This window comes from Stegostoma tigrinum, chromosome 29, assembly GCF_030684315.1.
Source record: "Stegostoma tigrinum isolate sSteTig4 chromosome 29, sSteTig4.hap1, whole genome shotgun sequence".
NCBI classification, from domain to species: domain Eukaryota; kingdom Metazoa; phylum Chordata; class Chondrichthyes; order Orectolobiformes; family Stegostomatidae; genus Stegostoma; species Stegostoma tigrinum.
This window is the reverse complement of record NC_081382.1, coordinates 36086154-36112598: the sequence shown is the minus strand read 5'-3', so window position 1 is coordinate 36112598 and position 26445 is coordinate 36086154. Positions and strand designations below refer to the sequence as shown.

The 26445-nt window shown below is 40.8% G+C and overlaps 1 protein-coding gene across 1 annotated transcript in view; it reads left to right on the top strand.

Moving 5' to 3' along the window:
* Positions 1-26445, top strand: part of LOC125465545 (kelch-like protein 20) — a 43635-nt gene that overhangs the window by 584 nt on the left and 16606 nt on the right. Inside the window, exons 2-5 of the mRNA XM_048559182.2 lie at positions 2133-2704; positions 5796-5954; positions 7652-7746; positions 25358-25473. Of these exons, the coding sequence (XP_048415139.1) occupies positions 2141-2704; positions 5796-5954; positions 7652-7746; positions 25358-25473 (934 nt within the window). The 5' untranslated portion in view covers positions 2133-2140. The remainder of the gene's footprint in view (positions 1-2132; positions 2705-5795; positions 5955-7651; positions 7747-25357; positions 25474-26445) is intronic.

Sequence of the window (26445 nt, the reverse complement as noted above, 5' to 3'; positions counted from 1 at the left end):
CCCCACAGACGCGGGGAGAATGTGCAAACTTCACACAGACAGTCACCCGAGGGTGGAATTGGACCCAGGACCCTAGTGCTGTGAGGTGGTTAGCACTGATGCCATGCCACCAGTTTTTTTTTGTAAAATTATATATTTCACTTTCGGAGTGCCCAGTTCTGTCTGGTACAAGCAGAATGACTGGCTGGCCGAGTGAAGTTTGCTCATTCTCCCAGTGTATGTGTGGGTTTCCTCCCACAGTCTAAAGATGAGCAGATCAGGTGGATTGGTCATGCTAAATTGTCCATAGTGCCTAGGCATGTGTAGGTTAGGTGAATTAGCTGTGGAAAATGCAGGGCTACAGGGATAGGGTAGGGGTTTAAGTTTGGCTGGGATGCCCTTCGGAGAGTCAGTCACTTATTGAGATGAATGGTCTGTTTCCCTACAGTATGTAGGGATTCTATGGAAATGTGTACTTGAGTAGAATAACTTATGGTGATGCTTGACCTCACAAGATATCTGCAGCATATGGAATGTGGACAGATGACAATGGCAAGCAGACAGTAGCAGTTGAGTAGCTACTCAGGTTTACAAAAGGTGGGAAGTGACGCTTCAAAAGGATCAGCACTGAGACAACTATTGTTCAGTTTACAGAAATAACCTGCACTTGGAAATCTACTATGCAGTTTCAGAATTCCCAGACAGCACTTAAGGGGACGGGGGTGTGGAGTTAACAACAAGGAAGATCACTGCACGGGACCATAATTGCCAAATGATTTCAAATAGATAAGCACGAGGTGCCATACTTTGAATGGGGAGTTCGTACTGCTTCAATAATGAGTCTAAGCAGGGCAGGGGAAACACTAAGTCCTGTAATTAGACCTTCTCCTTTAAAGGCAAATAGCAAATCAAATGGTTTGAGATTCATTCTCAAGAAGCTTGGCAGCATCCAGAAAAAAACAATTCTGTTTGATTGACACCGCACCCATTCTAAAGGAATGATTTTGAAAACCATAGACATTATGCAAACCTTGTATCAAATCTTCATACAGATTACACCTGAGTATACTGTTCAAGGTTATCACCCTCCAGTTATGTACAGGATTCAGAGGCACTGAAGAAAATGTGGAAGCAGTTTCTTGAGGATGATACTAGAACAGAGAGGATGTATTGATCAGAAGAGATGGGGTGCTTTTATTTTCCTGGATAAGAGAAGACAGAGGGGTGACTTGATGGAGGTCGTTGAAGATGGTAATGTGTGATAGTCTAGTTTAGAGAGGATATTTCTGCAAAATGGATAATATGGATAAAATGGATCATGATAATATAAATCACGGAAACCCAGGAAAAGATTCCTTTCCCAGAGCGTGAATAGAATTTGGAATTCACCATTGCAATTTTCAGTTAAAGCGTACATAGAATCATAGAATCCCTAGAGTGTGGAAGCAGGCCATTCAGCCTATACTGAACCTCTGAAGAGCATCCCACTTGGAATCCCCACCTCTGTAACCCTGCATTTCCCATGGCTAATCCACCCTACACATCCCTAGACTCTATGGGCAATTTGACATGGCCAATCCACCTAACCTATGCATCTTTGGACTTTAGGAGGTAAGAGTGAAACTAGATAGGTGTGTGTGAGAGAATGAAATAGATTTGAGGGAGAAGGCTGCAATGCAGAGTGTATGTAATGATGTATTGATGAATTGAGCCAATAATTCTTTGTGAAAGCTGTGCTATGTAATGAGTATGTGGCTTGACACAGAAGTTGTAGCTTCCTGAATCATCTTAACACTTAAATGAAAAGCTGGTTTGATCTGTTTCTGAAAACATTGTTCATGCATGTACCTGGCACTCACACTTGGATTTTATTTGAAATGAAGTCCTGCAACTTGAATTTTGGTTATGAGGGACAGGAACTGTCTTGGGATGACACATCATTTTTTAAAATTGCTAAAGTTTCCATTCTGTCTTGGAGCAGGCCTTCAGACTAAACTGTCGCCCTCCTAATCAAGGCCAGATTGTTATGGCCATATCGTGTTATACTCAGCAGGTCTACCTGAGGTATTATCATGTTTGGCAGTGGATGGGGATTAAAGAATATTGTGTAGTACTATCCGAATATTGAATTGATTATGTTTCCTCCCCTTCAGATCTGTGCATGTCTCCAGTGGTGACAGGAATGGATGTGACCAGCCGATGTACAGCTGGTGATCCAAACCGGCTTCCTGAAGGTCTGCCTCAGCCTGCACGCATGCATTACATCTCAGACAAACATCCCCGACTCACCTTGGATGCCATTAATCAACTGAGGAGAAACCAGGGTCTGTGTGACGTTGTGCTTGTGGTTGGGCTGAAGAAAATCTATGCACACCGCGTGGTGCTTGCAGCCTGCAGTCCTTACTTCCACGCAATGTTCACCAGTGAACTTGCAGAAAGTCGGCAGACTGAAGTTCTGATTAGGGACATTGATGAGCATGCCATGGAATTACTCATTGAGTTTGCATACACATCACAGATCATTGTGGAGGAGAACAATGTGCAGACCTTGCTGCCAGCTGCCTGCTTGTTGCAGCTGATTGAGATCCAAGAAACCTGCTGCGAGTTTTTAAAGCGACAGCTCGATCCATCCAATTGTTTGGGAATTCGGGCTTTTGCCGATACTCATGCTTGTCGGGAGTTGCTGCGCGTGGCAGATAAGTTTACACAGCACAACTTCCAAGAGGTGAGAAAATATGCTGCCTTGTCTACTGTGATTCAGAATTACTTTACCTTTTTTCCAAGTCAAGCTTTTTGAAACCTCAGAGTATTGACTGTAAGACCCAACAGTTGAGCAGCAGTATTGGAGGAATTTGGGATTAGTGCTCTCCATTTCACTCTCTTTTTTTTTTGAGGCTTCATGCTGATCGTATTATGAATGCGCACTGTTCTTGCTCCATTGTCTTTAGTTAGTCATCATGACGAGGCATTCCATGTGGAGTGCAAAAACGTAAGTATGGCATTCACATCGTCTCATAGTTTGGCTTCTGCCCCAGGACCAACCAGCTCCTGACTTAATTGTAGCCTTGGTTCAAAGTTGGACAAAACAGCTGAACTCTATAAATGAAGCCAGAGTTGCTACTGTTGATATCATGTTAGCATCTAACAGAGTATGGCATCAACGAACCCTGGCAAAATTAATCAATAGAAATTTGCAGTGGAAGCGCTTGGCCTGTTGAAGTAGCATCTACTACAAAGGAAAGTGATTGAGGTTGTTAGAGGTCAGTCATCCCAGCTCCAGGATATTACTGCAAGAGTTCTTTGGTAGTATTCAATGCTTGATCATCTTCAGCTGATTCACCAACAACGTTCCTTCCATCGTAATGTCAGGGCAGGAGTACATTTCCTGATATTTGTTTAAAGTTCAGCACCATTCACAAATCTTATGTTGAAGCAGTCCATGTCCAAATGCAACCAGACCTGGAACAACACTCCAGCTTAGGCTGATAAATTACAAGTAAAATTTGTGCCATACAAGTGACAGGTAATGATCATATCCAAAGAGAGAATCTTGGTGTCAAGGTCTAGAGCTGGATGAACACAGCAGGCGAAGCAGCATCGTTGGAGCAGGAATGCTGGCGTTTTGGGCCTAGACCCTTCAGAAAAGATGAAGGGTCTAGGCCAGAAACATCAGCCTTCCTGCTCCTATGATGCTGCTTGGCCTGCTGCGTTCATTCCAGCTCTACACCTTGTTATCTCAGATTCTCCAGCATCTGTAGTTCCTGTTATCTCTGTGAGAGAATCTAGGTGTGCTTTTTCATGTTCAATGCATTACTGTTACTGAGTTCCTCACTGTCAACAGACTGGGGGTACCATTGACTGGACCAGCCATAGAATACTGTAGTTATAAGAACAGGACAGAGGTTACAAATTCTATGACAAATAACTTACCTCATGTCCCCTCAGTACTTGTCTGCCATCTACTAGGCATGTCAAGGGTGCAGTAAAATACTCTTCAGTTGACTGGATTGTTGCAGTTCCTACAACACTCAAGAAGCTTTGCATCATCCAGAAAAAGCATCCTGTTTGACACCACATCCATTACCATTACTTCAACACCCACCCTGGCTGCCACTGACTCTCAACGGCACCAGTGTGCATTGTCTACAAGATGCACTGTGACAACTCACCAAGGCTCCTCTAGTAATTTCTGAGCCATCGACCTCTATTCTCCCAGGAGGACATGGGCAACAGGTGCATGGGAACACCACCACCTGCAAGTTTCCCTCCGAGCCACTCACCTTCCTGATTTGGAAAGAAACTGCTGTTGCTGGGTTAGAATCCTGGAACTAACAGCATGGGGGTGTGCCAATATCCTAACGAATACAGCAGAAGATAATTGACGTCTAGGAGAGTTAACAGCATTTGATTTAATCTTTGATTCCTTATATGTCTGCTTGGTTTGACACAAACATTTGTAGGTATAATTTTAAAGACCACCTCAATACTTGTTATCAGATGTAATACTCCTTGATAGTTTGTTACCTTAACTGCTGTCTGAGTTGTTCTTAAATATAAATTTACGAGCAAAACAAATTCCTTCTTATTGACATCTGAATTTTACCTGTATTTAACTGCAGAAGGTTATGATAGTAAGATCTTATAACTTAAAAGGGGTGAGCCAGGTTACACTTCAGTAATATCAGAGTGATATGGCTCCTGTCCTTATCCCCTTGGTGAACACTGCCAAGGATCATAGCTGTGTTGCACTTGAAGTGCATCCATCATACTTCGAAAGATTATGCTTGACTGTGCAGAGGCTATCATTATAGTAAAGACAGCAACAAATCACAACTAAATATCTTCTCTGAAGTTTTAAGAAGAAAATAGAAAATGTGCTTGTGTGTATATGGTTAATTGCTGAATTGGCCAATAGGTCTTGTCACTGACTGGTAGAATTCTTGATTCTCTGCCAAAAGGTCTAGGTTCAGGTTCTACCTTGGGACCTAATAGTTGCAAAAGGCGTGTCATAACCCAATCAAACAGGTGAACTATCAATCTCTAAATCCCTCTGATTAGACTTCTGGCAGGTATTAAAATACAAGAGTTTCATTGTTAGCTAGAACTCTGCAAAGGGTCCAGTACAATAGCCTCTCCATGCTTTTTAAAAAATTGTTCAGTCACAGATTCTTGCCATGAGCATACATCATCCTCGATCTTGGGGGCAATCTCACACAATTGGTGATCAGGGCCTGGCATCTCACTAAAATAAAATGAGCTAAGGAATTAATAACATCTGACAAACCATTTTCCATAATAACAATTATTTTGTAATTGATTCCAATGAGTGCCATTTCCCAAAGGTAGCAGTTTGAAATGTAGCTTCTCCTTTTCCCAAGGAAGGAAGTCTTAAGAAATCATGAATAGTTTCCTCTGGTGCATTACGCCAATTGGTGCACGTGGTGCATTATGCCAATTTTCGTCCTTGTAATTATAACTTAACAAATTTATACAAGTGCAGTTCACGTTTAACCACATTGAGAAGTCAGCTCTGTGTAGGTTCCAACCTAACAAATCAGAAACTTAGTGCTAAATCCACGGAATAGCTTTGGATGCTAAGTCATTACATCAATACATATTGTTATAAACATCTATATCTGAATATGCAAGAGCTATTGTTCTCTTCAATTCATAGTATATCCTTTTGTACTGGCCTGAGATCCAGTGTTATATTTTTGCACAAGTTTGGCTGCTTTGATAGCAACTGTCTATGACTGTTCGGCTTTAGAGTGAAGTTGAATTCCAAATAACTTTGGGCTTCTAATCCTTCTGTCCAGGTAATGGAGAGTGAGGAATTTATGTTACTGCCAGCAAACCAGATGATTGATATAATTTCCAGCGATGAATTGAATGTGCGAAGTGAGGAGCAGGTGTATAGCGCTGTTGTATCATGGGTCAAATACAACATTCAGGAAAGGAGAGGACAACTTGCTCAGGTAACCAGAGGATAGTAAAGCCAGGTAATGGATTGAAAATCTTGCTGCCCTGTCATCTTGGAGATCTGGATTTTAATTGGTATATGATTAGTGAAATGAATGTCTATATTATTTGAAATAAACTTGACCAGTCTTAATCCCACTCTGTGTACCTACATCAAGTTTGGCTCTGAGGGATGGTCATGCTCTGAACCCATTACAAGTGGTGTGGAAAGTAGATGCCATACTATACAGTAAAGGATAGACTGTTCTGAACCTAACTTTTCTGAATGTGAGTTAAAAAAATACTGGATACCCAAAAAGGAAGCATTAATGCTACTGACCTTGATTACCATATTAAAGAAGAGAGAAAGAAAAATAGGTTAGAACTTTTTAAAAAGAAATCCTCTAATTTGAAAAATTAGTGGTTTTAAGGAGTTAGCATTTGGCACTTTGGCATGCTAGGAAGAAAATTATAGAACTGTCAGCCTGGATAAATTCATCAGTTATATTTTGCCTTGGGTTGTCATCTACTTTCTTGCATTAATTGACTGTAATATGGCGAATACAGCTGGCAACGGATGAATTTGAATTTTTGAAAAACTGCTTAATATCACATGTACAGAATTGTTGTGCTGTACAAGGAGGGCATTTCTATCTCTGTGGGCTCTCCAAATGAGCTGTTCACCAATGCCATGCTCTTTCCGCCTCCTCCTGTTATTCATTTCAATAAACCCTCCTCCTTCTCCACTGTTTCACTCAAATTTAAATTGATATGCACTCAAGCTCAGTCTATACTCGTCACTGTTCATAAAGTGAGCACAGTCGGGAAGATTAGTTGACTTGGCTCCAAGCTATTTTATTTGCAGGTGTACAGAATAATTTAAAAATTAGTGCATCAGAAGGATTAGAAGAAATCAATTACAATCTGCCAAAAATGGCACTGAATGCAGAAGGTTGCAAACTCATTTAAATAGATGCGCTATTTCGTAGGAGCATGGGAACAAAAGTAGTCCATTCAGCCCCTTGAGCCTGTGCCACAAGGGATTGGACAGAGTTTTGACAATTGTGTTGACAGTTTGGATCCTCAGGCTGTAATTAGTTAGTGCAGGCCAGTAAGTGTTTGTACCAGCTTCCATAGCAGCACTGTTCATGTCCTGTGGCCCAGGGCAGCCGCGGATGGATTTTTGCAGCTAGCCCTTTGCCTGCAGTATTGAAACCAAGTGTTTGATACAGTGATGGGGAGAGTCTATACCACCCAGAGCATTCCGCAGTTCAGAATTGTGTAGCCAACTGATCTCTTGGGTAAAGGTTATTAAAATGAGATTGACATGGGAAATCACAAGGTAGGTTAATTCTGTTCTGAGGTTGGTGATGAGGCATGTTCTTGAGTCATCTTTTTTATACTGCCGATTGCAACCTGGACCAGTTTGAGGAAATGAATAGAAATGGAAACAATTATCCGTTCCTTGCTGCTGACAGTCTCTCAATTTGAATAAGATTTATGCTAAGAGTAGACTCATTAGAGACCATATTTTACAGCCTTTAGCCGCCTTCTAATCTATTCCTCCAATTAATATACAAAACAACTAATAACAAGTAGTAGGAACAGGACTAGGTCATGTAGCCCCTCAAGTCTGCCTTCCTATTGAACAAAATTTTTAGCATTTGATGTTTTCATTTGTGTATGTGTGTACTTTTTGGCTATTTTTCTCCAGGTCTTGCAACATGTTCGTTTGCCATTGTTGAGCCCTAAGTTCCTGGTTGGCACAGTTGGGACTGACACTTTGATCAAAAGTGATGAAATGTGCAGGTAGTGTATCTATGAATATGTATGTTTATCATGCAAAAACACTGGGTCATACTGTACACAAGAGAACCTTTTAAATCAGGTTTTCTGACACACTCTGCTAGTTTGTTTGCTTTGAGAGGTACAGTCCTGTGGAATCTTAAAAAGTAAATGCTGGTGGTAGTATTGTGTTATGTCTTGTATCAGATGTGCAACGTTTGAGATACAGTGACATCATGAGCAAATGATGGAATGTGATCTATTGCTATAAAGGTTCCTGTCTCCATCTTACTAATCTGCAGCAGCATTTCTTTGGCATGACACGCTGAGGGAAGTTGTATGGACGTCTGTAATTATGGGTGACTTTAACCTGCATACAAGTTGGGCAAATCAAATTAGTCACAGCATGAATTTGGAGAGTGTATATGGGATGTGTACGTATACATGACTGCACTAAGGAGTCAACTAGAGAACATGCTGTCGTAGACTGGGTATCATGCAATGAGAAAATAATAATTAGTAATGTAGTTGTGGAATGAGTGACCGTAACACAATGGATATTTTCATCATGATGGAGAGAGTTGATTTTTGAGACTATAGTCATGACTCTTAAGGGAAACTTTAATGGTATAGACCATGAGTTGACTGTAATGAATTGCAAAATGTTACTGGAAGGAATGATATTGGACAGGCAATGGAGAGCTAATAGGTGAAGTACAAAATTTGTTTATTCCTGTCTGTTTTAGGAGTGCGAAGAGAACAGTGGCCAAACCATGGCTTAGGAGGGAAGTTAGAGGTAATATTAGACACAAAAAAGTGGTAGATGCATTGGCAAGAAAAAAAATAGTAGCCACAGGGATTAAGAACAGTTAACAAGTCAGCAAAGGAGGACAAGGGATTGATTTTAAGAGATGGAAGATAGAGGATGAGAATAAGTTTTTTTTGAAGGGAGCCAACTGGAATAGTTTCTATAGGTGTATAAAGAGGAAAAAATTGAGATTTACTATAGGTCCCCTATAGTTAGAAACAGGGAATTTATATGGGGAACAAAATAAATTCATACTTTGTTCAGTCTTCACAAAAGGAGACCAATGTACCAGAAATGATGGAGAACACGGGGTTTAGTGAGAGGGAGTACATAAATAAATCTGTGTATCACTAGAGAAATGGTGTTGAAGAAGTTGTTGGGATTGAAGACTGATCAATCCCAAGGTTTGATGATAATCTACACCCCAGAATAAGACCATAGGAGTGGAAGGAAGGCCATTTGGCCCTATCGAGTCCACTTCCCCCATTTAAATCATGGCTGATGGGCATTTCAACTCCACTTCCCTGCCCTCTCCCCATAGCCCTTGATTCTTTGTGAGATCAAGAATTTATCGATCTCTGCCTCAAAGGCATCTAACACCCAGGCCTCCACTGCACTCCTTGCAAATGAATTCCACAATTCCACTCTGGCTGAAGAAATGTCTCCTCATTTCTGTTTTAAATTCACCCCCTCTAATTCTAAGGCTATGCCCACGGGTCCTAGTCTCCCTGCCTAACGAAAACAACTTCCCAGCGTCCACCCTTTCTAGGCCATACATTATCTTGTAAGTTTCTATTAGATCTCCCCTCAACCTTCTAAACTCTAATGAATACAATCCCAGGATCCATAGCCATTCATCATACGTTAACCCTACCATTCCAGGGATCATCCGTGTGAATCTCCGCTGGACATGATCCAGGGCCAGTATGTCCTTCCTGAGGTGTGGGGCCCAAAATTGGACGCAGTATTCTAAATGAGGCCTAACTAGAGCTTTGTAAAGCCTTAGAAGCACATTGCTGCTTTTATATTCCAACCCTCTTGAGATAAACGACAACATTACATTCGCGTTCTTAATCATGGACTCTACCTGCAAGTTAACCTTTAGAGAATCCTGGACCAACACTCCCAGATCCCTTTGTACTTCAGCTTTACAAATTTTCTCACCGTTTAGAAAATAGTCCATGCCTGTATTCTTTTTTTCCAAAGTGCAAAACCTTGCATTTGCTCACGTTGAATTTCATCAGCCATTTCCTGGACCACTCTCCTAAACTGTCTAAATCTTTCTGCAGCCTCCCCACCTCCTCAGTACTACCTGCCAGTCCACCTATCTTCGTATCATCGGCAAACTTCGTCAGAATGCCCCCAGTCCCATCATCCAGATCATTAATATATAAGGTGGACAGCTGTGGCCCCAAAACTGAACCCTGCAGGACACCATTCATCACCAGTTGCCATTCTGAAAAAGAACCTTTTATCCCAACTCTGTTTTATGTCAGACAGCCAATCCTCAGTCCAAGCCAGTAGCTCACCTCGAACACCAGGGGCCTTCACCTTGCTCAGCAGCCTCCCATGAGGCACCTCATCAAAGGCCTTTGGAAGTCTAGATAGATAACATCCACTGGGTTTTCCCTGGTCTAACATACTTGTTACCTCTTCAAAGAATTCTAACAGGTTTGTCAGGCATGACCTCCCCTTACTAAATCCATGCTGACTTGTTCTAATCTGATCCTGCACTTCCAGGAATTTAGAAATCTCATCCTTAACAATGGATTCTAGAATTTTACCAACAACTGAGGTTAGGCTAATCGGCCTATAATCTCCCATCTTTTGCCTTGATTCTTTCTTAAACAAGCGGGTTATAACAGCAATTTTCCAATCATCTGGGACTTTACCTGACTCTAGTGACTTTTGAAAGATCACGACCAAAGCCTCCGCTATTTCCTCAGCCACCTCCCTCAGAACTCTAGGATGTAGCTCATTGGGGCCAAGAGGTTTATCAATTTTTAGATCTTTTAGCTTTTCTAGCACTTTCTCTTTTTTAAAGCCTGCCATACTCAACTCTGCCCGCTGACTCTCCCTAATTGTTGGCATACTACCCATGTCTTCCACTGTGAAGACTGATGCAAAGTACTTATTAAGTCCTTCAGCTATTTCCTTATCTCCCATCACTAGCCTTCCAGCAGTTTGGAGCGGTCCAATGTCTCTCTGTTTTGCCTCTCGTTTGTTTCTTATGTATTGAAAGAAACTTTTACTATCATTTCTAATATTACTAGCTAGCTATCTTCATGTTTTATCCTCTCCTCCCTTATTTCTCTCTTTCTTATCCTCTGTTTGTTTTTGTAGCCTTCCCAATCTTCTGATTTCCCAGTGCTCTTGGCCACTTTATAGGCTGTCTCTTTTTCTTTATATTTCCTGACTGACTTTGTCAGCCATGGCTATCTAATCCCACCCCGGATAACCTTTCTTTTCTTTGGGATGAACCTCTGTACTGTGTCCTCAATTACACCCCGAAACTCCTGCCATTGTTGGTCTACTGTCTTTCCCGCTAGGCTCTGCTTCCAGTCGATTTTCGTCAATTCCTCTCTTATGCCCCTGTAATTACCTTTATTTAACTGTAACACCAGTACATCCGATTTTGCTTTCTCTCTTTCAAACCGCAGACTGGACTCTACAATATTATGTTCGCTGCCTCCTAAGTGTTCCCTTACTTTAAGATCTTTTATAAAGTCTGGCTCATTACATAGCACTAAGTCCAGAATAGCCTGCTCCCTTGTGTGCTCCATCATAAGCTGTTCCAAAAAGCCATCCTGCAAACATTCCATGAATTCCCTTTCTTTGGATCCACCAGCAACATTATTCACCCAGTCCACCTGCTTATTGAAGTCCTCCATGGTCACCGTGACCTAGCCTTTCTGACATGCCCTATCTATTTCCTGGTGCATCTTGCGCCCCGGACCTGATCACTGTTAGGAAGTCTGTACATAACTCCCATATGGTTTTTTTTGTCTTTGTGGCTCCTCAACTCCACCCACACAGACTCCACATCCTCTGACTCTGTCATTCAGTGCCATAGATTTAATTTCATTCTTAACTAACAAGGCAACCCCGCCCCCCTCTGCCCACCACCCTGTCTTTTCAACAAGTTGTGAATCCTTGGATGTTTTACTGCCAGTCCTGAACTCCCTGCAACCATGTCTCTGATGCCTACCACGTCATAATCATTGAAGAGGATTTGTGCTGTTAATTCATCTGCTTTGTTGCAAATACTACGAGCATTTAGATAAAGCGCCTTAATGCTAACTTTCTTATCATTACTGGAGATATTGGAAATCCTAAGATGTCTTAAGCTATCCTTCCTTTTTGCTGCATTCCTAGTCTGCTTCAACTTAAACCCACCTGTACACATGCTATCCTGTTGCTTATCTTTCCATTTAACTCCATACTACCTGTCTCTTTCACTTTCCCTTCCGCCCTACTCAGAAGTTTAAAATCCTACTGACCACCCTATATATCCTTTTCGCTAGAACACTGGTTCCAGATCGGTTCAGGTGGAGACCGTCCCAACGGTACAGATCCCCCCAGTTCCAAAACTGTCGCCAATGACCCATGAAATGGAATCCCTCTTTCCCACACCAATCCCTTAGCCACGTGTTTACTTCCCTAACTTTCTTTTCCCTATGCCAGTTGGCACGTGGCTTGGGCAGTAATCCGGAGATTTTGACCCTTGAGGACCTGTACTTCAATTTCTTTCCTAGTGCTTCATAATCCCTGAACAGGTCCTCTACCCTAGCTTTGCCTACGTTGTTAGTCCCAATGTGGACCACAACAACTGGATCTTCCCCCTCCCGCTCCAATATCCTTTCAAGAATACATTAGGAAGTGGCCCGAGAAATAGCAGATGCATTGGTGGTCACCTTGCACAATTCTTTACATACTGGAAGCGGGTGGTTAATGTAACCCCATTATTTAAGAGTGAAGATAGGGAACTATAGACCAGTGAGTCTGACGTTGGTAGTGGGGGAGATGCGAGAGCCCATTATCAAGAATTTTGAGGCAGAGCATGGGATTGTGGTAGTGTATTGAGATGGCAGAAAATTAGTTAGCAGACAGGAAACAGTAGTAATAGGTTTTATTAAGAACGGCAGGCAATTATTAGTGGGGTCCTGCAGGGAAATATACGAGGACACCAGCTATTCACAATATATGCTCATGACTTCGATGAGGGAGCTAAACGTAATGTCTCAAAATTTGCAGACAACACAGTTTGGTGCAAGGGTGAGCTCTGAGGAGGATGCAGTATAATTTAGGTAGACTGAGTGAGTGGGCAAATGCAAGGAAAATGCAGTATAATGTGGACAAGTGCACGGTTATCCACTTTGGCATGAGACCCGGATGTCCCCACACACAAGTCTCTGAAAGTAACCATACAGCAGACAGTAAAAAAGACAAATTATAAGTTGACCTTCAACGTGAGAGAATCCAAAAATAGGAACAAGCATGTCTCTCTGCAGTTATTTCAGGGTATCGGTGAGGCCACACCTGGGATGTTTTGTGCAGTTTAGCATCCTTAACTGAGGAATGATGTGCTTGCTATAAGGAGAGTGAAGTGAAGGTTGACCAGCTTGATTTCAGGGATGAGGAGAGATTGCGTCTGCTAGGGGATTGTATTCACTGGCGTTTAGAAGAATTGGTGGGGATGGGATCTCATAGAAACCTGGCAAATTGTAACAGGGCTAGATGGATCAGATATTTCCTATTTTGGGAGGGGCGGGGGGAGGTTTAGTCCAGAACCAGGAATCATAATTTAAAGATAAGGGATGAAGCTTTTAGGACTGAGCTGAGGAGAGATCTCTTCACCCAGAGTGGTCAGCCTGTGGAATACACTACCAGGGATGGTGGTTGAAGCTAAAGGGATGAAGGGATAATGTTGAGAGGGGAGGGGGGTTGGAATTAGAATTAGGGTATTCTGCTCGATGATCAGCCATGATCAAACGGAATGGCAGAGCAGGCTTGAGGGGTAAATGTTCTATTCCTGTCTTTGTATGTTTCTATGTTTAGTGTGCAGTGGTATATCTGATTTGCTTAGCTTGAGCATAGACGCATTAGCCCCTGTGATTGTAGTGTACGTATGTGAATACCAGGAGCTGTATTAAGTTTGTTGCATTCTTCAGTACTCCTGCACTGTTGACTTACTCATATAGCTCCCATAATAGATGGGTATCGCCCTTCTACCAGGTCAGGCAGACCTGATTTTTGTCTTCATCTCACACTTGCACCAAAAGCAACTACTTAGTTACAGAATAAGGGAGCCCCAGCCGTTATTCTGTTTCACCTGGACAGTAAAACCATCAATCAATCCAGTTAAGAATTACTGACTCTGCATAGACTAGCAATCAAACATTGGATAATATTGTGTAAGGCCTGCTCTTAACATAGATCAAGCTTTAACAGTGAAATATTAAAAGACTTTTCAGTTCGTTTTCTCCCTTTATTAGAGTACAACAAGGAACTGATAAAGGAGTTCTTCACTTTGCCGTTTAGAATTTGCTGTTTATATTTCACTTGGGTGGGCACAATGGATTGCACTGTAGCTGAGTCCTGCTTTATAAACCAATTAGTCTTAACATACATTTATATGTTGTCGTGATAAGCTATTTAGTCCTCATCCTACTGATTTAAATAGGGCCAAGTGACAAGATAATTGTCTTGACCTTTTTACCAGCACAAACCTATCTTTAGAATTTAAAATGGCTGAAAATGGTAATCACCTATATTTCTGTTCCATTTTTTAACATTGCATTGATACTTTGTGAAGTTGCAGATACTTTGAGTGAAATTTAGCAGTGTTTTGGGAATGGAAAAGCTAGCAAAGAAAATCTATGCAAATTCTGCACAGTTAGGTTATGCTAAAAGCATAAAAATAGCAATTTGTTATAAGATTTGAATGTTGAAATATCATCTGTTTTATTTGGACCTATCCTAGTTCTCCTGTTGCTCTTTCAGCAATTGAAGATTATATCTAATAGAGTTGCATTGTCTTCACACTTCTGCTTTTGGGCATTATCATTCTATCATGCGTTCAATGGTATTTCAGTAAAAGCGCTTCTTTTCAATCTGCCTGACACTGCATGTTTTTACCATCAGATGGAGACCCCTGAATTCCAGAAACTGCAGATCCTTGTAAAACCTCACCCAAATAAGCCGTGTGCCAGTTGATGCCTTGTTTCAGATGGCTTGTTTGTCAACATGGAGCATATTAGGGAAGCTGTTCCTGCCCTTGACAGACTGCTTTAACTCAAGGAACTGAAGCTAACAAGTACACTTACTATAATAACCAAAAAGGTCAGCTCATGCCATTTAGACTGTTTGAGTTCTAAACCTAGTACTTTCACGATCAGTGTGGATCAGCTGCTCAATGTCTTAATCCCTTTTGACATGCCCATCCCATAAAATATTTCCTGTAATGAAAATGAACATTTTTTAGATATGAATCTTCATTGTGTAAGACAATGTATGTTTATATACCTAAGCACAGTCTAGGCCTGCAGCATTCTTTCTTCACTTTTTTTGGACGGGGTCGTGCATAGTGCTGCTGCTTAGCTGTGTGGTTTTACAGAGCAGAGCTGCATCAGTCGTTGTTTTCACAAGGCAGCACGTTCCTCATTTGTTCTGTGTTGATTGGAAGAACATGCACAGCCGAGACCAGGCACCTCCCTGCCTTGGCGCCGTTCCTTCCACAATCATGGTAAAATTTAAGCACGTTTCGAAAGCTCCCTCAAGAATTCTTGTCACCTGCTTACTGTTTTCCAAAAATGTGTGAAAGGAGACTTGTCTCATTTGGTGTTTACAAATATCTCATTAACATCAACTGCTGTGGTTTGTAGTCCCTAAACTTCTGGAAGCTAGTCCACAGTGCTGTAAATTTACCATTTAAAATTGTACAATATAATGAAAGAGCAGCAAAGTTCTCCTGTCATACCAGCAGTTGTACTGCAGTTTTGTAATATGAATATAAATATGCTGTTAAAAATATCAATATTGTGTAAGGATTTCAGGAGAAACAATAATAGATTCACCAGTTCATGATAGCATAAGTACTTGTTGGAATTGTCACACTATATTTTTAACTAAACTGGTTGGGGAGGGGTTCACTGCAAAAAGTGTTGAACATCATAGGACATATGTCTTCAGATAGCTAAATTTTGCATGCCAATATTCACAACAATCAGAGTATGCACATCTTTACTTTGCAATATCCGAGGTACATTTTATAGAATTCGTATGATCACTGCAAAATTATTGGATTTTTACAACCTTTTATTGCATTTACAATTTTGGTGGTTTATTTATGGCATCGAGGAATAACTTCCAGTATTTCAGGGTTTATTCACCCACAATGCTCACTGAACATAACTTCAGTACAGCTAAGCCTAGCACACCAAGGATCACATTGTTCGCTGCTGAGCTCTTCATTTTAATCATTTTAGCACCAACATCACAGCATAGACTCAAGTTATTTTTGAATTCTATATGAGCTATTCATCTTCCCATCTTTGTGTTAGTTGTCGTGATCTTTCAGCACTTGCATTGATTTGAGTCTGTATGAAATTGTCTAGCTTGACAAATTAAACTTTTGGTTGGCACCAGCTAGATTGACATTTTTGTAACTGCAGTCATTTGGTGACACTAGTAGCTTTTGTGAAGATTCACAATGATACTGAATTGAATTGTATTAAATTAGCTTTTTTGGCATGTACCCCAATGTATACAGTGAAAAGCTGATGAGTTGCCACTGCTTTGGTTACAGATTAGTATGGTTTAACAATGTAACCAACACACTGGCATCTTGGGTACAGAGTATCTCGGTACAATCTTTAATTACACAATAGAAAAATGAAGATTTAAAAAGTCACGTTACAGGTCATGCACTGTAACCATAGGTTAGAAAAACAAGAAGCAAAGTTACAGGCAAACATCACAGTCTCTGTCTAAGGGGTCTCCATAGCAGGCCCACACGGTCTGACTGCTAGCTGCTGCCGTAATTAATGCTGGGCCGCTGGTACCTGGTGTCCCCACAGTGAGCTACTGACTGCCGTCCCCACTTCAGAGCCAGGGGCTGGGTGTCTGAGACCGAGAGAGGGGAGGAATGGAAGGAGAGGAAAAACAGAGAGAGACCGGGTGAGCTCCAGCTGGATTATCTTACTTCAGTGCCATCATATCGGAAGATGTGCGAAGTACGCCGCTATGACATTTCAACTACACAATAATCAATTCATAAATTATCAGACCAATTCATCCAATCCATTCAGTTGTAAGAGATTGAAATGATTGTCCTGATTCTGAGTTGACTGGTTTCTGAAATGTGATGACTCCACAGGAGCAGGATTGACCTGTTTTGGTTTCTGAATTACAGCAGAAACTGACAAATTTGTAAAAATCCTCCTTGCAGAACCTCCTAGTTTGTCATCTCCAATGTAATTTAAAGAGTAGCAATTTAAAAATTTGCCTTGTATTTTGAATAATTTTGTTAATTAATTAGTGCTTAATTTGCTCTCTGTATAGCAGTTATATTTTTGTAGTTCTATCTTTGTTATTTATCAACTTAATTCAGTAACTTCTCTTGACACTTCTGAACGCAATGCTTATAAAAGAATAGATGTTGAGTTTAATTTTTTTCAAAAGTTCTATCGTAACTTGAGTCTGTTTCATTTGAATTTATTTTTCAAAATAATTCTGTAGAATGCAGGACCTGCTAGTGTGTTGCATTTGCAATATTGCCACTAACAACTCAGGCTTGTATGATAATGATTTTCTACAAGTTCCCTGAAGTGGTTTATGGAATTATAAAGCATTTCAGGTACTTGGTGCCGTCTTCACTCTTTAAACACCATGTTCAATACTTTTGTTTCTGAACTTTATGGATTGAATATGCCATAGGAATTTTAAAAACCGCTAAAGGAGTACCTCAGAAACATTACTTAAAATTTCATTTTTATTTAATCTTCTAACTTGGACAAAATTCAAGTAGCAAGATGCTTTTTGTTTGTTCGTTTGTGAGATGTGAGCATCGCTGGCTGGCCAGCCTTTTTTTGCCCATCGCTCATTGATTGCCCTGGAGCAGGTTCTGGTGAGTTGCCGCCTTGAACTGCTGCAGTCCTCCTGCTGTGGGTTGACCCACAATGCTATTAGGAAGAAAATTCCAGGAATTTGACCCAGCGACAGTGAAGGAATGGTGATATATTTCCAAGGCAGGATGGTGAGTGACTTGGAGGTGGTGGTGCTCCTATTCATCTGCTGCCCTTGTCTTTCTAGATGGAAATGGTTGTGGGTTTGGAAGATGCTATCTGAGGATCTTCGCTGATTTTCTGCAGTGCGTCCTGGAGATATTACACACTGCTGCTACTGAGCATTGATGGTGGGGGGAGTGAATGTTTGTAGAAGTAATCCCGATCAAACAGGCTGCTTTGTCCTGGATGGTGTCAAGCTGCTTGAGTGTTGTTGGGGCTGTACTCATCCAGGCAAACGGGGAGTATTCCATCACACTCCTGATTTGTGTCTTGTAGATGATAGACAGGCTTTGAGGAGTCAGGAAGTGAGTTACTCGCCACAATATTCCCAGCTTCCGGCCTGCTTTTTGTAGCCATTGTGTTCATGTGGTGAGTTCAGTTGAGTTTCTGGCCAATGGTAACCCCCAGAATGTTGATAGTGGGGAATGTAACTACATCAATGTTAATAGCTTCCGGTGACCACTATAATGGAACAGTCATCAATTCCAGCACAAATTGACATACGTGCAGCCAGCACAATGTTTATATGTTAGAAAAATAATTGCTCAGCTGAAATATGACCTTGGATGTTCTGTACTCCAGTGTGTATGATATTTATCACCCTGAGGATTGATGTTTCACTTAAAACTCTGTCCTGTACATTGTCACAGGAAAATTTTATGCTCCAAAAAGCAGCGTTGTTCAGCATTGAGAATTTTGAAAGGGCTTTTTAAAAAAGAAAATAAATAAATACATGGTGTTGTTGACTAACAGTCTAAAGGATGTCAGCTGGTTTGATCCAAAGTTTTTATTTTTCATGAAGCATAACTTCTCACCGGCGATGCATTTATGAACATTCTCCTGTTGCTGATTTTTAAATCTCCAAATGGAAATTTTATTATCCTTCCTTCCTCCAACCAGAAGCAGGTATATGAACTTTTACAGTTCATTATGTTTCTCATAAATCTTTAGATATTTACAGCAATATCTGAGTCAAATATGAAGTCTAATTTGGAATTGCTGTCATTACTGCATAACAGATGCATGTTTTGTTTCAAAATAAAACATGAATGCAAGATAATGGGTTCAGTCTAATTATATTTATTTGTGTAAAATCTATTTGCTACTACAGGTTCCATATTTATATGACTAAGCCATGACATTGGTTGCTGTTTATTTTTGGTAGCTCTGATTGAAATAGTTGGCCAATGTAGCTTTCCCCTGACTGGTAAAAGTCTGTAACAAAAGCAGAAGTTGGGGGAATAGCTTCGCAGGTCTAACATTATCTGTGAAGAGAAATCAGATTTAACGTTTCAGGTCCTGTGACGTTTCCGCTTTTCTCAGCCAGACCTGAAATGTTACTTTCTCTTCACAGATGCTGCCAGACCTGCTGAGCTTTCCCTCCAACTTGTTTTTGTTTGAGTTACAGCATCCATGGTTCTTTTAGTTATTAGTTGGTAAAAGCCTGTGGTAGTTATAAAAGCAAAATGGCAAAATGGGCTGAAATTGCAGTCAGGTGTTCCAAATGTGTTGTTCCATGTTTCTTTTACTCATGTTTATCAGTGGCTCAGTGCTCCAAGGCAAGTACAGAGATGTAGAGAGATTTTGCTTAAATGAAAAAGAGAGGGTTTTTTCTTTTTTTACTGAGGAAGCTCTGTGATCCTCTTGGTTTTCAGTACATGAAATCTTTCTTTAACCATGTTAAATGTTGACTGATGTCATCTGTACCTCATGCACGCACATTGTACATAGGCATTTGTCATTGGAGCAGAGAAGATTAAGAGGTGATCTTATTGAGGTGTTCACTTTTTATGAACAATTTTGAACGAGTAAAGAAGCATATTCAGTTTCCTGGATAATAAAATGTGAGGCTGGATGAACACAACAGGCCAAGCAGCATCTCAGGAGCACAAAAGCTGATGTTTAGGCCTGAAACGTCAGCTTTTGTGCTCCTGAGATGCTGCTTGGTCTGCTGTGTTCATCCAGCCTCACATTTTATTATCTTGGATTCTCCAGCATCTGCAGTTCCCATTATCTCTGATACTATTCAGTTTCCTGTATTGGTATGTTGATAAGTAGGGGTCGTAATTTCAAGATTATCAGCAAGAGAGCTAGGACTCAGATGACGAGAAACTTCTTTACTCAGTTGTTAGGATTTATAATGTGCTGTCTGGGCAAGTGGAGAGGCAAATTCCGTATGGGCTTTCAAAAGAGAGCTGGATACCCTTTTGAGACTGAATTTTGAGGCCTATGAAGTTAGGGCTGGACAATGAGACTAGCTGGGTAGCTGTTTTGAAGCCAGTACAGATGTGCTAGGCTGAACAGCCACTTGTGTTGTAAAAGATGTGATTCTTTTAACAGTAAAATCCGTCTAAATCTGTCTTTTTGCAATTAGTTAATTCTAGCCCCTTAGAATTAAGGTTGCAACCTATTAGCTTTGTCTATTTTGTGTGTAATCAGATGTGGATAATGTGCTTCGCAAGGTAACATTTTCATAAAGAGGTAGTGTATTTACTGCAGTATTTCCCAGTATTTTTTAAAAATCAATGTATATCTGGAATTAACCAATTTTTTTGGAAATGGGAATTGATACAGTAGATAATACCCTGACAGAAAAATAATTTGCTCTCTCTCGCTGTCTCCTCAGCCCCCAGTATTCTTTCTCTCTGCCCTGCTCTTCTACCCTGCTCTTGGGTATAGATCAAAGCAAAAGGAATCCTAATGTCTATATGATCCCTTTACTGTACTTTCTAACCAGGATGCAATTTCTAAATATGTTTATTTTAGCCCATGGAAAATGGAACGGAGACTCCAGCAATTTAAGATACTTCCCTTATCCTCCTGTTCCAACATTCCTGCTACAAAGAACCTGGGAAATATTGCTAGCTTCCTCATTGAAAGTGCTGTTCTCTCTGTTCGTCCTGAGAGCTGGTTACTTCAAATAGAAACTGTGCTGTGGACATCACTGATTTCTTTTTGTTGAAGGACATTGTGTGGTATAATTGTGCATGTAAGTAAGCTTTCAGATTGAGGTTGTGGGCAGAATTTAATGTAACTGATACTAATTCAATGCACCGGCCACAGACTGCTGGTCTGAAACCCAGGTTGTTTATGAGGGGAACATGTGAACAGTACTAGTGTACGCTAGGCTGTTAACTAGCCAGTTGAGTCTTCCCTGGGATTAAGGACCAAGAGGATGACCAAAAGCTTTCTTAGCAAAAAAAGCTGATTTTGTTTTTTTTTCTTCTCTAAGCAATATCCGTGTATTTGTTATCTCCTGTGAAAATCCTGTCTGCCAGTTAGTCAGAAGTGTGAATTGCTGAGGGACCACGGTCACAGGCGAATGAGATCGGCGTAAAAGATTGTGGGAGGGAGGGATGTAGAGATTTTGCTTAAAAGAAATAAAATACTTTTTCTCTTTTTATTGAGGAAACTTCCAGTAATCCTCTTGGCTTTCTGCACTTAAAATCTTTCGTTAATCATGTTTTGACATGTCAAATATCTACTGGCATCATCTGTACTTTATGCAAACATTTTACATTGGCATTTGTCATTGGAGCAGAGAAGATTAAGAGGTGATCTTATTGAGGTGTTCACTTTTTTGTCAGGATAAAGAATATTCTGTTTCCAGTAATTGGTATGTCAATAAGTAGGGGTCACAATTTCAAAATTTATCAGCGAGAGAGCTAGGAGTCAGATGGCGAGAAATTTCTTTACTCAGTTGTTAGGATTTGGAATGTGCTGTCTTGGAGAGTGGCAGAGGCAGATTCGTATGAGGTTCCAAGAGAGTTGGGCATCTATTTGAGAGTGATGAATTTGGAAAGCTATGGGGGTAGGGCTGGAGAATGAGACTAGCTGGGTTAGTCTTTCGGGCACAGATATGATGGATCAAATAGCCGCCTCCTGTGCTGTAAAATTCTATCAAACAGACTTGTTTGTTTGTTTGGTTCAACTCCTCTGTAATGACCAGAGCCTAAATTTTCTAGCCCCATTTGGCCCATATCCCTCTAAACCTTCCTATTCATATACCCATCTAGGTGTCTTTGTAAATGTTGTAATTGTACCAGCCTCCACCCCCTCTGCTGGCAGCTCATTCCATACATGCACAACCCACTGGCACCAAAGTTGCCCTTTGCTCCCTTTTAAAATCTTTTTCCTCTTCTAGTTTTGGACTCTCTTACCCTGGGGAAAAGACCTTGGCTGTTCACCATGCCCCTCGTGATTTTGTAAACCACGGTTAGGTCGCCCCTCGGCCTCCACCGCTCAGGGAGGGGGGACCCTTGGCCTATCCATGCCTGTCCCTATAGTTTAAACCCTCCAACCCTGGCAACGTCCTTGTAAATCTTTTCTGAACTCTTTAGAGTTTCACAACATCTTTCGTAGAGCAGGGAGGCCAGAATTGAATGCATTATTCCAAAAGTGGCCTAACCAGTATTCCGTATAGCCACAACATGACACCCCAATTCCTAAATTCAATGCACTGATCAATAAAGGCAAGTGTACGAAACACCGCCTTCACTGTCCTGTCTAGCTGCACATCCACTTTCAAGGTTCGATGAACATGCACTCCACTGTCTCTGTTTGACTGTGAAGGAAGGGGGCAATATGTGGTTGTGAGAAGATGGGAGTGTTGGTCAGAGGCAAGAGTAGGGGCTTGATTTTCGGCAGCCGCCTTCCCAGCCTGATATCAGATCGCTCGATTGGAACTGAGTGCCTGTTTGAAAGAAGTTCAATAATGAGCCTTATTGACAAACTGACACAGGTAGATGTGCGTTCCAACTTGAGTTCTCCTGCAGACTGGAGACTGATGTGGGGTCCCTCCCAAAACCAGGAAGCCCAGTCACCATGTTTCCCACTGCAACAGCTTGTATTAAATCCTATTCCATGTTTGAGTACATCAGTATTTTGTTTTTTTGACTGTCGTTTTCAGGTAGTGGAAGAGGAACTGTAACCAGCGTTTCAACATTTGTTAGTGCTTTCTCCATTTACAAATTCCTTTCCTTTTTCTTGTCTTCAAAATAGTTTGAAAACCATGTGTTAATTACCTGGAGCTTTTATTTTAGACATGTGACCTTTGGTGCCATTTTCATGGCCACTCTATCCACGTCGTAATTTTGTTGTAGGCCAGGCGTAAATGTTCCATTTGGTCTGTTCTGTCAACTATATAAGCATTGGACCAGCAGCACCAGCATTTCATCATTGACAAATTGCTAAATTAGAGTAAATATGCATTTCATGGTTTCAATTAAAATACATCAGAAGCCACAATGAGCCTTTTATGATGGAAGATGTGTCTTTAATTGAGAAACCAATTCTATAAATCTCTGAAATGTGAGTACTAAAAGGCACCAATTTATTGCAGTTTTTTTCTCAGCATTGCTGCTCCAACTAAAGATTCAACGCAGAATATGTTGTTTTTCTTGGATACACCCATGTGCACCGTACTGTGTCATAATGTTTTGATTATTCTTCTGAGTTCCATCTCAAAATCACAGACCTTGAAGCTTAACACATTTTGTTGCAGTCTTGTTTTGAGTGAACGTATCCAGCAGTTACTGCCCTGACATACTCATCAGCACTAGTCAAGAAGGTACACACTGGAACGACTCACAACAAAAGAACAAAGCGTTTGTGAAAAAGTTGAGGAACTCATGCTTCACCAATAGTTGTGTTGTGGAATTTCTGTTAATTCAAAATTCATTGCAATCCTTCGTTATGAAATGGGAGAACCAGCAGTATTCAGATATTCAAAGGGTTGCTGGAGTGAATTTATAGACAGGTTTGCTTGGAACAAGTGTGGGCAAGCATTAATAAAATGTGCATATTGCCTCTTGAATAAGCTACAAAAACGTCTCTGTATATAACACTAATTGATTTCTGACATTGAGTTTTTTAGAATTTAGTTTTGACCCTGCTCCGGTTTTGTTGTAAGGACTATCATGAGGTTATAACTAACCATTTAAAAAACGTAAGCCTTCTTTAAAGATATGTAAACCCTGTCAATTTTGATGTGATTTTGTTTAATTCCATGAATAAATATAATGTGTATCCTAAAATGTTTGCCCGTAATTGCCTTTTTAGTTATTGAAGAACAAAGTTGTACTACCTTGATTTGAGAGGGTGCGAAAAGACACAATTATAACTTCCTCAGATACTTTATTCCTTAACTAGCTCCATTTTGGATGGTTCCCATATAACTGCAACAATGTCTTTGAAATTGATCCAGTTCCATTTCTGGCATTCTAAAAATAAATGCTATTGTTTGATCAGTACTTCACTCCAGTGATAAACTTAGTCTTCTGTTATGTGTATCTCTTTTTTTTTCCTGCATGTGCTGCTTTTTAATTTTTTGGTTTTGCTTCCAGATGCAGCTATTCAGTATTCTGCCATTCACACACTGTGGACATATCTGTTTTGTTTTGCTTTTTTATTCATTGCTGCTGTTTTGGTTTTGCACTGGGGCTATTTTATCAATTATCATCTCCTGCTCTATAACCTACAGCAGATGTTCCTTTTTTGTTCTTCTCCCCCACACACGCCCCTCCCCTTGCTCAAAATCAATTACAAAGTCGATGTCTTCCTTCAGTTTTGAAGAACCTTAACCTGAAAAGTAATTTCTGCTTCTCTCTCCACAGCTGCTGAGGGAGCAGTTCAGTAATTTCTGAGATTTTCTGGTTTTATTTCTGATTTCCAGCATTGAGTGTATTTTTTTATTAACTACTGCTGCTTGCCAGGAAATAGTCTCATCAGAAAGCTTTGCAACAGATCCTGAAATCCCAAAACTATAACCGCAACTGAATTGCCATATGCTAAATCCAGAAATTCTCTTCCTTCTGATATGAAGGAATGTTGGATAGTATTCTAGAGGATATAAATATTCAAACATTTTATTAGTTCATTGCATGTTGGCTTTGCCTTTAATTGCCTTTCAGGAGGCAACAGGGAACTGCTTTTTTGAACCACTGCAATCCTTGGGATGTATGGACACCCATAGTGCTGTCAGAAAGGGAATTCCAGGATTTTGACCCAGTGAGTGTGAAGGAACGGTGATAGAATTCCAAGTCAGGATGGTGTATGGCATGGAGGAAACTAGCAGGTGGTGCTACAAAATGCATACAATTTCTGCCAGGCCTGGCCCATCTCTTAGCATTTTTCTGTACGATAGGTGATCAATTTGAAGTAACTAGTTATTGTTTCCCTTCCAAAACTGTTTGAAAATTCAGTGTATTTTGCTCTGGAACTGTGAAACTTCACCACCAGATTTCCTTAATGGTGCAGTTTAGCACCTGTATTCCTATTAGAGGTTCTTCTTCTTAGATAATTCTTCAGAATCGAGAATGACATGCTTATATCCTGGTTCTGTGCATTATAATTTGACTGAGAACAAAACACTTGTTGGGAGAATTGGGAAACTCGTGCTTCACTCTAATAGTTGCATTGTGGAAATTTTTTAAAATTCAAAAGTTGTTGCAATCCCTACTTTTTGTTTACCCTGCAATTCTTAACTTTCTCCTTTCATTGTTTTCACTGATAACCTTTATTTTTCTGTCATGTTTTTCAGAGATCTCTTGGATGAGGCAAAAAATTATCTCCTCCTGCCACAGGAGAGACCTCTCATGCAGGGTCCCCGGACACGACCTCGCAAGCCCATCCGATGTGGCGAAGTGCTTTTTGCTGGTAAGGGAGTGCAGTGATTCCTTCAAAATGCCTATCTTGTTCTTAAAGATTTAATAGCATGGTTTTACAGTCAAAGGGGCGATGCTCACTGCTTGTCTCCATAGCTGCCCCCAATGAATTATTAGCTTCTGCAGCATCAGTCGCCATCTGGTGTTCAGGAGATGAAGTCATCCGAGCAGTCTCGGCTGCTAATCTGATGGCAGAATTATCACAGACAGAAAATCAGGAAGTAAAAAGTACTGATTACCATTCACTTTTTTTTCCTCTGTTGAGAGAGAGAAAAAATAAAGATTGTGACATACTTATGGGAAATATCATCGATATTACGTTTATGGAATTTTTTTTCCATGCACTCAAGTTAGTGACACCCCAAACCAGTTGTCTGACAGTAATTATGACGTGGTACACTGCTAGAAGCTCAGTTACATCTTATTCAACTAGCTTAGCTTAGTTTTGTTTTTATTCACTTGTGGGATGTAGGTAGTTTCCCTTGAGAAGGTGGTGGTGAGCTGCTGCCTTGAACTGCTGCAATCCATTTTCTCTAGCTAGACCGATAATTCCCTTTGGGGGGAAATTCCAGAATTTTGATCCAGTGACAGTGAAGGAATATATTTCCAAGTCAGGATGTTGAGCGTCCTGGAGGGGAGCTCGCAGGTGATGGTGTGCAGCAAGGCCAGGGACTCAGATCCGATTCCACTCTTGGATGACTGACTGTGTAGTTTGCACTTTCTCCTAGTGTCTGTGTGGGTTTCTGCCGGGTGCTCCAGTTTCCTCCCACGGTCCAAAGATCTGCAGGTTAGATGAGTTGACAGTGCTAAGTTGTGCCGTAGTGTCCAGGGGTGTGTAAGTTAGGTGGATTAGATGTGGGAAATGCAGAGTTACAGGGAAAGGGTAGGGGAATAAGGATAAGCCTGGGTGAGATGATCTTCAGAGGGAGCTGTGGACTTGTTCGGCCAAATGGCCCGTTCCTAC